Consider the following 17,125-nt stretch of genomic DNA (forward strand, 5'->3'; position numbering starts at 1 on the left):
ATGACCAAAAGCATCAGGCAAATCAACAAGAAAGATATTAAGTCTTTTGAGAAAAAAAGGGAAATCCAAAACTGTAAAACGAAATACCGAAACTGGTTAAAATCTTTCAAGATAATCAGAGATCAAGAACGAGCTGAAACAATGGTAGGCCTAATTATTCAGCGGAACTCACGAGACATCTGGAAAATTTTAAATAACAACAACACTCAAGATTCTGGTTTCATTAATGGAATATCAAAGCTTACCTGGGAACAACATTTTAGGAAAGTATTTGTAAGCACCTCAACTTTAAGCATCCCAATACAACAGATAAATCCGGTCACATGGGATGTATGTGAATCTAGAGAAAAAATTCTTACTCAAATAACACAATTGAAGAATTCTCGTGCAGCGGGCCCTGATGGGCTAACAAATGTTCTATTAAAAGAAAAAAAGGAGCTTTGGGCCGACTTTATTGTAGACCTGTTTGAGCTAATTTCAGAAGCTAGGATGATACCGTGCTCATGGAGGACTGCAATTATAGTACCAATATTCAAGAAAGGCAATAGGGAGAACCCGGCCAACTACCGCCCAATTGCCCTCTTGGATATAATAGGGAAAATCTTTGCTACTTGCTTACAACAAAAACTCTCCAAATGGGCATCTCGTAACAACTTATTGGATAAGCGACAAACAGGTTTCACAAAGGAGGTCGGAACTGAAATCAATCTCTTCATTCTAAACATACTTAAACTTGAATCATTGAAGAACAAAGGGAGCATCTTCATAGCATTCATAGATATGCGGCAGGCATTTGACCAAATCAATCGCACAAATCTATGGGAAAAATTAACATCATGGTCGTGCCCTCCAAATATTCTCCATCCACTTATGGCCCTACACACCGGTACCTCAATAAAAGTCCGCATTGATAATAAAGGCACCGTGACAAATGAAATTCCAACCACCAAAGGAGTGAAACAGGGATGCCCCTTGGCAGCCCTACTGTTTAAGTTATACATTGCTGATTTACCAAAGGCTTTCGCGAATATTCGCTGCTTTCCACCGAAAATAAATAACCAACCTATTAGTTATGCGACATATGCTGATGACATTGTATTATTTGATCAAACTAAAATAGGACTCCAACGTCTAATACAAGCATTGGTTATATATCTGCAGACAAACGGTTTAGAAATAAATGCTGGGAAATCAAAGATCATGTCCTTTGGACCAACAAAGAAAAGATTGGCTGAGAATTTCAGTTGGTATGCAGCTGGAGAAAAGATCGAGACTGTACACACTATACGTTATCTAGGGATACAAATAAACAAAGCCATCAGAGAACAAGAGTGGATTTTAGATTTGAAGCATCGTATGACTTCTTTCACCCTACAAGGAAAACGCCTACATAATGAATTTGGCAAATTTACCCTGATTCCAGTCTTAACCTTCTATCGACAAAAAGTCATTCCTACTCTGACCTATGGGGCGGAGGCCGGACTAAACATCGATAATCGTATTTGGGCAGTTTTGGAAGGGCAATTTTGGAGAGGAGTTTTAGCTTTGCCAAGCTGTGTGTCTATTGTCGCAATAAGACATGAACTAGGCCTTGATCCCTTAGACGGCCTGATTCTTTGGAAGTCCATTGTTTTGTTACGAAAAATGAACTTAAAAATAGTCGCTCCAGCCTATGAGATATTAAAACAAAGAGAAGATAAACAATATTCAGGGATGATACATATTTGGGCTACGAAAATTAGGAAATCTCTAGCGGTCATGGATATCTCTTGGGAGTCTGTATGTAACACACCACAGATTGCAAAAAGAAAACTGAGATCCTGGTACTGGATAAAAAATGAAGAACGTCGAATGGCAATGTCATCTTCGGCTAATTTAGGCTTGACATGTAATACTCTTGACAAACTGCCCAAATACTTAACAAGATTTCCGTCAAGATACCATCGCAACAAATTTTTAAGATTTCGGCTAAATTTATATGAAACTAAAGAGATAATGTACCTGAGACACTACAAAGAGATAGATAATAATAAATGTAGGCTCTGTAAAAACGAAGTAGAATCACTTAAACATCTAGTCTCTGATTGTGATCAGGTGGCGACTCAGCGTGCATTTTTCTTTAAACATCTAACAACTGTCCAACCAACGGACCATCTGTGGTGCATGCTGGTAGCTGGAAATAATGTTAAATCAATTTGTGCAGTGGTAGATTTTCTCGACAACATCTTGGAGAAAGCCTTGTGCTGAAAACAAACTTTTCATCTGAAAGAGCCGGAGGGAAACAATGAACCTATAAGAGAGCTAATTGATGACAAAGAAAGATGATGAATTTTTGTATGAATTTTTGTAATTGAAGTTGTGTAAATAACTTGTTACAAGTAAAATAAAAAAAAAAAAATAAATTAAAAAAAAAATGACATACCCTCTCTCACACAGGGAGACAAACTATAACCAAAAAAGTGATGGGTGGAAGGTTCAAGCTACTCCTCACTGATGATGCTGAAACATGTTTGGGGATGCTTGTGGTGTCGAGGTCTTGTGGTCTCATGCAGAAGGGATGTGACCAAGCAGTTGGGGCTGGACTGTCTCTGTTAGGGTGGGGCCAAGCCTGATTTGCATATCATCTTTCCCCCTTTGTAATGGCTTGACAGGCGAAGAACGATGATCTGGAGGGTTGCCCAAAGCAATGGCAGACGTTAGGATTAATTCTAAACCTTACAGCCATCGCCTCTTTTGTTTTGCTATAGTCGCCCTAAATGGGACGTGTATGGCCCAGACTTGGGTCCCATGCCCGCTGGGCATAGAGACCGAAGCTACTCTTCACTGATGACACCCTATGAGGTCTAAACATGTATGGGGATGCTTGTGGTCTTATTCAGAAGGAATGTTCCCCTTTTGTAATGACTTGGCAGGTGAAGAAAAACGGTTTGCAGTGTTGCCCAGAGTAATGGCAGAGGTTAAGATTAATTCTTAACCTTCCAGCAATCACCTCTTTTGTTTTGCTAAAGCCTAGTGTGCAGCCATGCAAGCGTTTTGGGCTATAATACCATTGCAGATCTATTTTATAAAGGCATTCATTTGTGATAGTGCATATTGATGCTTTAGTTGTTTTGGCCTATAGGGATAATCATGTCTCCTGTGGAATTTGCAGGCATAATTTTTCACCCCACCTCTTAATATAGGGAAAGACATTTTCCACATCCCTCCTGTCTAAAAGGTGTTAAAGCTTAGATATTTTTCATTTTCTGGGTGCCCTCTCTAGCTGTCAGTGTAAGCTTTGTGGTCTTTCTACTTCTGGCCTCTCTGACGGCTTGGTTTGTAAGCCAGTGCGCAAAGTTGGATAGAAATATCTCAGTAGGTTTCAGAGAGGTTGGACTTGGATTTGGCCTCTGGAAGTGTTAGTGGTTGGCCTTGTAAGTAACTATCTTTTAGGATTCTCTGGCCACCCTGCGTCCACCTACGAAAGGATTTGCTAATTGCATCCAAGTCCGGGTTGCCTACCACTGGGCAAAAGGGGAGGAGGCCGGGGTTTACCCCCCAGAGTCTCTGGGTCCCAACCAAGTTAAACAAAGAGATGGAGGTCGATTCTCTCAGATGGCCACACGTTTTGTGGGCCTCTCTGCCCAGGACCAGCAGGTCCATCAGTTGGGTCTTTGTGGCTGCCCGTTCAATTTGGCTCCAGTTTGTGTTGAATGGGTTGTGTAGCCATGAGAATATATTTGCTATTTGGGCCGCCGTTAGTATCTGTTAAGGTCTGGACCCTGAGCACTCCAAAAGCAGGCACATGGTACATATTCCGCTGGGCTACTTGCAGGGGACTTCCCATCCATATGAAGTGAACCATTTCCCTCTGCAGTGTCAGCAGAACCAGCTTTGGGATTTTGATGGGGAGGCAGCTAAGCACACAGCAGTTTGGGGACGAAGTTTCCTCCCTATCAATGAGATTACTTGGTTAGTCCTACAACCAAGATCTGCTATAAGAAGTTTAAATAAAGGGGACGTTTCACCTTCTGCTAATCCTTTCCTTTCATGTCTTAATTTTGCTTCTCTTTCACCTTTCAATAAACGCTTCCTTTGGCCGTGCCGCCTTTCTCTAACCACTTGTTTCTGGTACCATATTGGTTTGCTTCTTACTCCACTCTCCTAGGTCTCTTTCATCCTTTGGTGCTTAGATTCCGAACTTCCCAGCCACCACGTTCTCTCCTCCAGCCTATCGACTTTGTGTTGTACTTGAGTTCCAGCCTTAGCTCCTTGTTCCACTGAGATCCAAATGAGTACTTAACCCCACCACCCAGCTTGACCACTCTAGATATATAGCATCCTAAGCCCTCCCATTCTGGGAGCGTCTACACTGGTGCATTTGAATAAGTGCAGGGCTGGGATTGGCATCCCTTATTTCACTGATGCTTTCTAGTGCATTGTTGAGCTGTTCCAAGCCATTATAAGACTGGTACACCATCTATGATTTTACTGTGGTGGATAATATATTGGAAGTTGTAGTTCTAGGTTCCATCCAACTCTTCCCAACTTCAGGGATTGTGTGACTGATCGCTCCTTCCCGAACTTCAAGGATTGTGTGACCGATATCCGTAGGAATGTCTGATGTTATTAAGCAAACCAAAAGCACTTTTGAATTGCCCATTATGACCCTATTAACTGGGCTTGTTACACGAGTGACATAAAACATTCAAAGCTGTGGCGCTGTTTCTCATGCATGGTCGTGGAGTGAGGGCAGCACGTTTTCTCAGCCTTTCTATGGCATCTATTTCGTTAACAGATCTCCATGAAGAGGGAAATGAACTCCCTTACCTCGTGGGTCTCAACCCTCTGCTGCCAGAAGGTTCCAGCATCTAAATTCGGGTCCATACCCTTTGGCTCAATTGACTTGGTTTTTAGCTTTAGTGGAGGCCTATTAAGGTTAATGAAATCTTGGCAAGGCTCCCTTAGTGTAGCGCTAGTCTTTAAGGGCCTGGGCTCCCTTAAAGGGCCAGTGTGCCCAAAGTGCCCCCCTGTCACTGTCCTCTGCCTTGTGATGGGGACGGCTAAAGGATTCTCAGCATACCAGCTGAATGATAACCAGCCACTTGCTAGGGTTGGCACCCAGCCCTGTTAATCACACCACTAGATATACCCAAAAGAAGTCTCATAATCTTGTTGCTTCAGACTTGTAGCTCTCTCTGCTATTTGTTGCCTCATTGGCGATGACCTTGTGCAACTAAGGGACTGTGAGGGAAGCCTCCTCCTCCTCCTGGGTCCCAGGTATGCACTTGCACCTGATGGCGGTTATGTTGCGGGTGTCGGGCTGAAGCTGGCCATAAACTAAAGCTCAGAACCATAGATAGACCACAGGCAACACTAAGGTCTTGACAGGGTTCTTTGTATGACTCTTGGTACCTCCCTTAGTGTGGGTCCTGTACTACAGCTTCCTAATCCAAACATTCTCTCCTTCTGCATATGCTGCCTCAGTGTCATAGGTAGGAGACCTTCTTATTCCTTCCCTCTTTGCCTCAGTGATTCTCCTGCACCTCCTCTGAGCTTCACCACAGGCTTGTTATTCCACTTATCCCAGACCTCCTCCTGCTCCTTCTCTCAGGTCCCTCCTCCGGATCTTCGACGCTCCACCCTTATTTCCTTTCCTCCTCCTCTCTCCCTTACTCATGGGGATTCTCTGTTTTGCCTTTTCACTCTTGTCATTCTCTTTAAGCATCTTCTTACTTTCTATCACCTTCTCTCTTGAGCACCTCTATATTACTTGCTTTTTCAGAAGCTCCATCGTGCAGCTCAGCAACTCTTCCTTAGATTCTCTGCCCACCTCTGCCTTGGCGTCATTCGCCACTTCCTCTGTAGACACCTCTATAACCAGAGCTAACTTCACAATGCTCTGAGCCCTTCCTTCACCATCCTCCTACTTCTTGCTCCCCATCTTTGGGTTTCTTTCGCTTCCTCACTCCCTTTCTGTATCTTTTTCTCTCTTTCGCCCGCCACCTGGCTCTTTCTCTCTCGTGCCCCGCCTCCTGGCACTCTCTCTCGCTCTCTGGACCCGGCCTCCTGGTGCTCTCTCTCTCTGGGGCCAGCTTCCTGGTGCTCTCTTTTTTTTCTCTGTGCCCATGCTCCCTTCTGGCGTGCTCTCTCTTGCCCCAACCCTCCTGGAGTGCTCTCTCTCGCCCCAACCCTCCTGTCACGCTCTCTCTCGCCCCAATCCTCGTACCCCAACCCTCCTGGGGCACGGTCTCTTTCGCCCAACCCTGATGACACTCGCTCTCTCACCCAACCCTCATGGCGCTCTCTCTCTCTCTCTCTCTCTCTCTCTCTCTCTCTCTCTCTCTCTCTCTCTCTCTCTCTGTCTCTGTCTCTGTCTCTGTCTCTGTCTCTGTCTCTGTCTCTGTCTCTGTCTCTGTCTCTGTCTCTGTCTCTGTCTCTGTCTCTGTCTCTGTCTCTGTCTCTCTCTCTCTCTCTCTCTCTCTCTCTCTCTCTCTCGCCCAACCCTCCTAGCGCGCTCTCTCTCGCCCCAGCCTTCTGGGTCCCTTGCTCGCTCCAGCTTCCTAAGCCTGACTCTCTCTCGCTCCAGCTTCCTGGGCCTCTCCCTCTCTCGCTCCAGCCTCCTTGGCGCCTCTCCCTCTCTCTTTTTGTGATATGATTTCTACACTTGTGCAAGGAGATACCAACGTGCAGGTGCTACAGCTATATTGGAACATCTGTCAAAATCTGAACCCTTAAATGGAGCAGGAGTTTCTATGGCATCAGTGTGACAAGCCCCTGCCTCTTGCACGTAGCATGGTGGGGATAGGGAGGAGATTCTCACCATGCCGTTCTCAGACCTAGCATCATCTATCTTGTGGCGGGCCTACTATCCACCGTTTATTTCTGCCAGAGGACTTTGTCACACCTTTCAGGAGCCTGCCATGGTTACCAACTTCTCGCTCTTGTTCTATCGATTCCTTTGGAAACTTTGGAAACCTATGATAACAGCACAACATGATGACTAGAAGTGTCTAGTCATCATGAAGTGCTATTACCATAGTTCCTCTTAGCCTAACTATCACATATGGGTGAAAGCCATGTGGCATTTGCAACTCCTGGTGTTGCACCCTTGCACATAATCTCCCATTTGTGTGTCTACTAGCACTCTCTTTATTCTTTTTGATGCTGCTTCATTGGTATTTCAACATGCTTTCTTCCTCATGTTAATGTTGTTCTTGTCTTCTCTGTTTTCTCTTGTATTATGCACAGTTGCCTTGTGAACAGAACATATGCTGGTGATGTTGTAGTTGTGCCGTGTGAATTAGTTCTGTATACAGATATAACTGATGTCACTGCTTCCGGTAGGGATTGACTGTTTGCATTTGTGATGTGCAGTATTTTCTTTAGAGTGCTCATGAAGCTTTCCACTTACTCATTTGCTTGAGGGCTAAGCCTGTGGTGTCTGAAATACTTGCAGATAGCATAATACTAAAAATGTTTTCCTTGGCATTGCGGACCATTGTCTGTTCACATCATTGTTGATATGCCCAACCGTGCAGAGACCCCCTCGGGTTGCAGCACTCACATATTCCACATCTGTTGACAGTGATCGGGCATCGATGATGACACAAATGTGAGTACCTCCCTCCCCCCAGCAGATTACAGAACCATGAACTCCTGTTTATCCACAGGTGTTAGAGTTCTGTATATTCTTTTGTAGGACAGTATATACATGTGCCAGCTACCCATAAGAGCTGCCGACTCCTCCCCTTATTGCACAACATTGATTGAAGTGGTTGTTGCTAGAAGATGGAAAAGGTGGGAGTCTGTTACGCTTACTAGGCCTGACAGGTTGTCTGATGGTAGTGTTAAGTGTAAGGTTGCAAGATTTTAATAGTTAGGTGTTAGCTGAGGGCTAGAAAGGTGGGAGGACTAACATGGGTCTGAGATTACTTTTATTGAGATGTCATTGAGTGTCCCGCAGCACTGGACCCACAAGCCGATGAGAAATATGACAAATGTTCGACTACAGTAGCCTGCAGCATTTGATATATATGAGTCAACACTCCAGGAAGGATTTCAGATCATAGGTTGGAGGGAGTATTTTATTAAGGTGTAATTCATTGCAAACAGCATCTATTCATATTAAGGAATGAGGAGCTGTGTGTGAATGTTCTTCAAAACTTGGTGGAGTGGCGAATGGGGGGGGATAAAGGGTTGCTCTCACAATATAGTGTGTTTGCACCCTTAGCTATAGCATGTGTCTGTTTACTTGGCATGGTGTTGTCATCGTGAGGAAAACTGTTGGATAGCCCTTGGTTTGTTGCTGTTTCTTCCAGGGGTGATTTAGAATGTCCTGGCCATTATTGAGAATGTGGACCCACCTTGTCATTTCTTATTGAAGTTAGGGACTAGGACTAGTGCAGCGTTTTTAACTGCATTGTTCTGAAAGAAGTGTAGTGCCGGAACTTGCTTCTGAAGAATAGTGGGCTTCTTCCATGGTAGGAGAGATGAACGATGCACAGGGTTTTGAAATTAATCATTTTCTTGACCAGCAGCCTAGGAAGAATATGTATTGCTGGTGAGATATGTTTGAACCTTTTCATCCTGAGGAGTAGTCTGGTGGCCGTACTTTGTACTCAGTTACCTCATCATTTATAGTTACCTCATCAAATAGTCTGACCTAGAAGCTGTTGGCATAGTCAAGCCTATAAAGTACTATTGAAATTGCAGCCATGGTTTTGTGGGTGAAAGTTAATTTGGGTATCATTAAGGAATAGTGCACAGTTAGAAAAAGTACTTTCTGATTAGGGCTCTGACCTATGTTTCAAATCTGAGTATATTGTGCATGGTGACTCTGAGTGAGATTCATTACAGTGGTTGATGGTACTACGCATTGACCCATATGGTGAAGCCAATGGATTGAGGTGGTGCTAGTAGATGCTGGATTCCAGAGCATCAGTTCTGTTTTGGTAGGCTTGAGTTTTAGTCTGTTTGGTGACATCCATGCGTCAAATTGTGCAAATCATGTTTTAATATCTGCGGTGTTTGTTTTCAGATTGTTTTTAAGTTTATAGATTATTATGTATCAGCCTAAGTGTAAAAAATGATGCCCAATCGGTTGATGAGGTCCAGTGGGGGTGACATTGTAGATGTTGACAGAGTGAATCCTTGGGATATGCTGCATGTTAGTGGGCAGGCATAGAGTTGTAGGAGGGCATGATGTTGGTTTCGGTCCTACCTGTGAGAAAGGAGGTGTTCCAGCAAAGAGTTGTTCCTTTATTTCCAATGTATTTCAGTCTTTTTGGAAGAACTTGTGACTGGTCTTGTTGAAAGCAGTTGAGATGTCCAAAAGGATGGGTGCACTCTCAGAATGTTCATCTGCATTGTTTTGTAGAGTGTCCAAAATTGAACAAAGAGCTAATTCTGTACCCCATAGATGGTCTAAAGCCATGCTTTGCCTTGTCCAGAAGTTCTTTTTTTCTATGCAGTGCTGCAGTTGACTGTATAAGATTTTGTTCAGTAACTTTCTGATGAAAGGAGTATTTAAGATTGGGTGGCAGTTAGCTGGGTCGTTTTGGTGAACTCTGGACATCTTTTAGAAGCGGTCTCATGTATGCTGATTTGATTGGGACTGGGACAATTCTGGTGTGGAGTCATTGAAGAAGGAAAGGAATATAGGCATTCGGTTTTTGGTGGATTTGTGCAGGTTGGTGGTGGCGTCAATCCTGTGAAGATCTGGTTGGGTTACAGTAGCCGATGCTGGTGTGAAGTCTTTTGCAGAGAAAAAGACAATGAGATTAGAGAGGTGGGTGAGTAAAGCGTCAGTGGATTGTCGGTGGTGTATGAATGTGACCATCCCTAATTGTCTCCTTTTTCTTTAATGTGAAGGATGTATTTGTTGAAGTGTGAAGGAGGCTGATCGTTCTTGAGTTGGAGTTGTGCTGTATTCCAACAGGATTTTGTTTTCTTGGATGCTCTTAAACATTTCCTTTTGGCTATGTTGTGCTGATTCAAGTGTTGAGAGTAGTGTGCTTTCTTCTTTTGAAGACCCCCTCATTGTAAAGGGGTAGCTGTTGATGAAAGGTAGGTTTGCAACTTTGCATTTCCTCCAGAATATGATTTTCCTTTTTCGAGGAGTTTAGTTTTGGGGTGAACCATCTTCTAGCCAGTTTCTTTTCTAGTGCATTCTTTGTTTCTTTTGAGTGATACTTTCCAAGGAAAAATAACCAGTCATGAATGTTACAAAGTTTCATATCCGGCGTGGTTGTTAGTCTATTTGTAAGGTGAGTAAATGTGTTTGCTTGTAGTCTTTCCAGTGGAGAGTTGATTGGAATGGCTTTCCGGGCTATGATCATTATGAGCTACCTTGTGGATGAATGTTTGTGGGGTGATTCCTTTGTGAATATTTTGAAAGGTATGGATAGGTGTTCTTCCCAGGGGAGGTTTGCTGGAGAGCAGATGGTGACTATATTTTTGTTGCAGAAGATGCCATCCAGAGTTTTACTGGATATGGAGATGGGAACCCTCAACTATTTGTTTGAGTTGCAGCAAGATTTGCTCCAGGTGATTTTGTATTCTTTCTCAAGCCACATGATGAAGTCTCAGGGTATTATGAGGTGTTGATACACGGACAGGTTGGCAGCTGCGTCAGCAAGTTTGTCTACAACGTTTGGGCTGTAGGAAGAAGTGATGTATACTAAGAAGAGGCTTAGTGGTGAGGTGGGAGAGATGGAGCAGTTCAGAGCGAGCGACTCACAATCTGAGATGTTATTGATGGTAGGTGCTGAGACTGTGACGGAGTCTCTGTGGAGCAGATCTATAACCTTTAATCTCCTATTGGTTCAATTTGCGCTCATGATTTTGTATTCAGGTGGGTTGCTCTCATGGATGACCAGGGATGGGTCACCAGGAAGCCTAGATTCCATGATGGAAAGAAATGCCTATTTTGCCCTTGGAGAGAAAGTCAAAGATGTCATAGGAGTTTTTGGAAATAGCACATGCATTGATGAGGAGGCATCTTCCTGTCATTGCAGTGTGGATTTGGTTCCTTGAGTGTCGTTGGCTCATTCATGATTGCTTTCGTTCGTTTCCTAGGGTTCAGTGTTAAGGGTTTCAAATTCAAAGAGACAAGTTCTTTTTGAGGTCCAGCTCATCTGTCTTCCCGGAGGGGTTGAGGGATGTGTGCTGATGAATGGCAGTGAATGGCTGCTTCTTGCGGTTTGAAGGCTTAAGGTAGATTGGCTGGCTGTCAGCATGCGCATAGCAAGATTACCGTTGGATTACCGATGAGTCCTGTTTCCCTTTCTGATGTTTGGTCCAGGATGATGTTTCAGGAGATATCTGAAGATGAGGAAGTGAGATTCCTTTAGAGTCTCCTGGTGACTGATTAGGGAGAGGCTAGGGCCATTTCCATTGCTTTCTTTTCTTCTTTTCTGATTCTGCTATCTTTGCGGTTTGTAGGCATTGTGTTGCAGGATTTTAGTTTAAACTGCAGGATTATGTGGAGAGACGAGAAGTGTTGAGGGGGAGATGGCAAAGGTAGGCGATGATAGGGTGATATTACCCTCTGGTTTATGCAAACACAATGATACTTACCCCCCAAAAGGAAAACACGAGTCAATCTAGCTATGTGCTGAGTAAGCAGGCGAACACAATGATGTATGTGTTTAAGTTTGTGTTTTGATTGCCCTAACCCATGGCTCCAAACGGTTCACATTTAATTTGATCATTTCTAACCACAAAATATATATGACGGCTTAGCATCAGGCAATATTGGTTGGGGTGGGGTTGGGCGGCAGGGTGGCCTCCTCCACATTCTGTGGTAAAAACAAATTTGGAGAAAAAATATGGAGGAAAAATATCCGACCATTTGAAACTCTTTTACAACCATGAAATTGTAATGCTGGTGAACACCATGCGTCAGTCTAGCTATGTGCAAGGTGTGCAAGTAAACAAAATAAGTCAATATAGTTATGCAACTATTATGTAGTTAAGCATAATTAGTCAGCCTTGCTACGTGCAAGTTAAGCCAGCAAACACAATAAGGTATGCATTTCTTATGTAGGCATGCATATTGAGTGTCTGGCTATGTGCTAGGTGCGCAGACAAATGCAATAAGCTATGCAATTGTTATGCAGGCAGAGAATTAGTTCATCTAGCTAAGTGCTGGGTATGCTGGTCAGTCTAGCTATGTGCTAGTTATGCAGGCAAATACAATGATCAACAGACTGTCTATTTCCTTTGTGTGCATGTACGCTGTGTGGCAGGCCCCATAAATGTCATTATTGCATGAATACATATAGGGCCCTTTACCTGAGGCTCTTTAGGTGTCACACTGGACAAATGCATATGTCATATGTTATGTTAATAGGCATTTGTATAGCATCTTTCAATATTGGTATGGCCTCAACGCGGGGGACCGGGGTCGAGGTAAGTGGAGATGGTCAGAGCAGTAAATGGTGCGTGTGTGCACTCTGTATGTGTGCAGCTAGACTGAATTTTCGTTGGGGATAGCTGCATTCTAATGCTGGAAGTAGTGTGCAGGGTATGTGAGCCAGGTAGTATGTGTGCAACTAGACCGAATTGTCATAGGGGTGGCTGCATTCTAGCAGAGGTGGTGCTAGTAAGTGAGATTATTTGAGCAGCTAGGCTGAATTTATCGTGGGGGATAGCTGCTTTCTAAAGGTTGTTGCGTTGTGCAAGGTGGTGTAGGTTGTGTGCAGCTAGGCCGAATTATCTTAGACAAACGCATGTTAAAAATCCTTTTGTTACCTCTTACATTGGACTACGGTTATCTGAAGGGGCGTTCAACCCCACATCGCTCGAGGCCATACCAATGGCAGTAGGCGCTATACAAGTGACATATAACATAGCATAATGTGGAATCCTTGATCCACTCCACATATCATTAGAGGTACTGATTACTAGCTTTCATTGGAAGTCCTGGTTTTGACACCCTGGCTATGGATCAAGCTGATCTCCAGGGCCTCGTGACCCAAGCTATTGATCCAAGGGGAAAGGTCCAGTACTGTCAATAATGTACATTTATGGTCATTTGCCTAGCATAACAGGTTCACCGACACTACAAACAATGCTAGATTTTGTAGATTATTTAAGACTGTTTACTAAGAGAAACCACTGTGACATCCATACAACTGTTTTGTGCGTCTGTGTGATTTCTTTTTTTCCTCACTGCCTTTCATTTGTGCCGAATTCCCTTTACGTCGAATTATTTTCCTCCATCTCCAATGTCACTTATTATCTACTGTTGAAGCTGCCTTAGGGTTCCTGCTCCAATTCCCCACAAGTTTGTAAGTTTGTTCTTGACCTACAGCTATATATATATACCAGTTAAAAATGAAAATAACACGACTGAGAAAAAGAACTCTCGTATAGATCTCGGTAAACAAAACTTGATTGTGTGGTATCCAGGCAAAGAGGTCGGTGTTTTTACCCTTGAATCGTTTGGTTGTAGTTGACAAAAATGACCATGACAAAGAGAACGAAAATGAAACCACACATCACAGCCTGTTGTTGAGATTGTTGGTTGTTTTCCTCGCAGATCGCTTGCACTTGGCAAGATGTGAAGACCATCCTGGTGGATGATTTTATTGGCACAGGGACTCAACAGGTTTTAGTACTTTTTGAGGATGCCTCTTCGAATTCAGACGTTCTGAGTAGATTCCACATCACCGATTTCGCTGGAGTGAACTATGAGGTGAGTTTGCCCGCCTTTCTGTTTTTCAAAGCTTCGTTTGCCCAAAATGCACTTTTTACATCTTGATTAGGCTCACAATGTGGCTTTATTAGTACATTGCATTGCATGCCATTGTCCCTATGTAGCATTGGAGCAAATGGGCTCTTTACGTTATGGACACGTTTCTTTTTGTTTGGTGTTTTTTTGCTGGTGCCTCTGAAAATCAAATTCCATTTGGTAAAATATGTTTATATGGCTTCCCTCTTTTTCAGACTCAGTATAATCAAAATCTTAGATTACTCTTTCGAATGAGGCCGTGAGCATACATACTGCCTCTCACTCAGTGTCCTGTAACGTCAAAGGACGTTCCCGCCTGAATCCAGCGATCACGTTGCATAATGTGCTCTGGCGGGAAATGGGCTCCGCGTTTCTGAGGAGTGGTTCGGCCGGCATTAGCATGGTTGTTCAAACGATTAATAAAGTGTGTGTTTCCTGTTTGATGGTCAGCTAAAGGAAAGTCTTAATTAAGAGACTGGTACTTCAATTAACCTTTTGGAAATGGATCTGTAGATGAATATCAACCACCGACCTCGCCTTTTCCCCAAGCACTCGGGTGTTAATTGCGTTTTTGTGGTAGCCTTGCTTTGCCATTCCTTATCATAAGCCTTCTCTATTATTGCACAGTAATGATTATCGCATATTTGTTAAAAAGTCGTGCTTTGTGTTCTTCCTTAGAGCGACCTTCCGATTTCAGAACTGGATGCCGCTGCTGAGGACGGACTGCAGAACCGTGTTCGCACTATGCAGGCACTGGAAATGAGGTTGCAGGTCAGTAGTGCATCTGGCATTTAATAGGAAAAATACAATAAAAAAAGTTAAAGCAATGGGACGCTTTTTAGTGTATTACAACATTAAGAAGAAAGTAAGATTTGCACGATAAATAAAAAACATGAAATATGCTGACCAGCACCTTTTCTCTGTCGGGCAGTAAGCTTAGTATGACCACTGACAATATTTTGCCTACACTTCACGCGAGCACATAAAGTAGAAATGCGAGCCGAACAATCTTACTGGACCTTCCGCAAGTCCCTGAAAACCTGGCTCTTCGCAGAGATCCTGACCTGTTGTGTCTTCATTCACACCACCCTGCCAATTTGAGAATTCGTGCATGTAATTCATAATGTACCAGCGCCTCCATGCCCACGGGTTTAGAGTGATTTATAAATGTAAAAAATAAATAAATGTACTACTGCTCAGGGTAAAAACAAACAGACCCAAAATTTAGAGCGTGATAAAACTATAAAACTACATTTTCGCTGGCCTTATTTCTGAATTGGTCATGCACAAGCAAAACAAAAATGTGCCTCTGCGCCCTTCCCTGTCTATTTGATCTGCGTGTCCTCTCCCTGTGTGGTCCCTCGCATTCCCGTACGCGTGCACGTCCACGCCACTTCCATCCTTCGCTTTGCATGCGCTGCGCGTTGCTGAGGTTCGTGGCCCCTTGCATTCTTCGATTGCGCGTGTTTCCGCGCCCCTTCCATCCCTGTCTGTTTGCTCTGCTTGTCCTCGCCATGCATGGTCCCTTGCATTCTCGTGAGCGCGTTTACATCCGGCCCACTCTGTCCTTGGTGCGCCCTGTTTTTGCATTCCTCAATCGCGTGTGCCTCTGCGTCCTTTCCTTTCCCTGCCTGCACACGCTACACATCCTCGGCCTGTGCTGTACATCGCATTCCCGTGTTCGCGTGTGTTCTAGCGCCTCCTCCAGCCTTGGCCGCTTTTGCACTTGCATGTCCTAGCCCGCGCGGTCCCTCACGATCTTTGATTGCATTGTACCCCCCCCCTCTATGGTGTCTGTTTTGCTGGTATTGCTGTTTCTGCTGCTCTCTTCCTTCTAGGTTCCTCATCAACTATCCTGTTTTTGCTGTGTACTGCTCTGTGTTCTGCTTTGTTTTTTCCCCTCTTCTAGGTCTTCTATCGCTATCTGTTCTGTTTTTTGCTATGAACTGTCTTTTGTACTGCTGTGCTCTTCCCTCCTCTAGATTCTATTTCTTTGACTGCTCTGGTTTCTTGTTGCCCTGCTAACCTGGTTGCTGTTCATCATACTGTCCTGTGTTCTTTTGTGCTCTCTCCCAAGCCCTCCATCAAGTTCAGTTTAGTTGATCTATTTACCACTTGTTCTTGTCTCATCCCATCTCTTCGGCTTGCACCCCCGTGTGTTCTCCCCCAGTGTCTCCCCCCACCCCTTCCGTTCTTCTCTCACTCCCCACACCCTTCTCAAATCTCCTCTTCCCCCTCCTCTGCATCATCTATAGTGCTCTCTGTTTCTCCTATCTTCTCCAACTGCTTTTCTATTGACTTTCCTACCCTTCTCATTAAGTATGGTTGGAAGAAGTCAAAAAAGGATACCCTGATCTCCAACCCAGGCCTCCTTATCGCTGATACCTAGCCGGTCAAGTGGCACAGCGAGTAGAGCGCTCGCTTTGACATCCATTCAGAGCTTGCTAATGCAGGTTCGAATCCCGGCAGGGCCAAACTCAGCCTTTCATCCTTCCGAGGTCGATAAATGAGCACCACACACCGTGGGTAATAATAAGCAGCCCTCAGATACCTGAGGGTTTGTAGCACTATATAAATGCCAAATTATAATAATAATAATTATTATTACACCAGAGCTTGCCCCAAGTAGACCCTCACCGACATCCTCTTGATGTTCCTTCACCAGACCTATGGACTCTTCATATGGTCTCTGTGCTCTCTCCTTTCTCTTCCTCTCCCATTAATGGTGGCACCCGGTGGGAGGCCCTCCTGGCTTCCTTGCACTCCTCTAAGGTCATCATTAATGTTTACCTGAACGGCACCGTCTTGGTCCAAGGCCCTCAGGCCAACCTCATCCGCTTTGATAGACGCGCCTTATCAATTTCCTTTCCTCTCCCGCTATCCCTTCTCTCGCTTCTTCAGCTTCTGTTCCTCCCCCTCTGCCACTCTGGCACCCTCTTCCTCCTCCTTGACTACCTTGCCATCTCCTCCTACCTCCTCTGCCCACCCTCAGCCTCCTACACTTCTGCAGGGAGTACCTCTAATTTGTACCCCCGCCCGGAAGTCTTTCAAGGATGGCAACCTTCTCCACCTCGCCACTCTTAACTCTCGCTCAGCTGTTAAACATTCCTCTGACATCTGCCGTCTTCTGGAAGAACTTGACCTTGATGTCCTTGGTCTCACCGAGACATGGTTCTCGGCCAGCTCTGTCACAAGCTTTGACACTCTCCTCCCCGATGGCTACAAGATCCTCTCTGCACCCAGATCCAACCGTTCTGGTGGGGATTTAGCCTTGATCTTCCTGGAATGGATTCCTGCCTCTATCATTCCTATGCATGTCTACTCCTCTTTCGTGGTCGGTAGGCTTTCCCTCTCTCCTGGCCACTCTCTCACAGTGGCTTCTATCTACCGGCCACCAGGTCAGATCAC

General features: G+C 44.4%; 1 protein-coding gene across 2 annotated transcripts in view; it reads left to right on the plus strand.

Moving 5' to 3' along the window:
- Positions 1–17,125, plus strand: part of FANCB (FA complementation group B) — a 494,704-nt gene that overhangs the window by 140,129 nt on the left and 337,450 nt on the right. For both annotated transcript variants that reach the window (XM_069637068.1, XM_069637067.1), the window contains 2 exons: positions 13,526–13,681; positions 14,396–14,488. In XM_069637068.1, coding sequence (XP_069493169.1) covers positions 13,526–13,681; positions 14,396–14,488 — 249 coding nt within the window. The remainder of the gene's footprint in view (positions 1–13,525; positions 13,682–14,395; positions 14,489–17,125) is intronic.

This window comes from Ambystoma mexicanum, chromosome 7p (genome assembly GCF_040938575.1).
Source record: "Ambystoma mexicanum isolate Mex_15411 chromosome 7p, UKY_AmexF1_1, whole genome shotgun sequence".
Lineage (NCBI taxonomy): Eukaryota > Metazoa > Chordata > Amphibia > Caudata > Ambystomatidae > Ambystoma > Ambystoma mexicanum.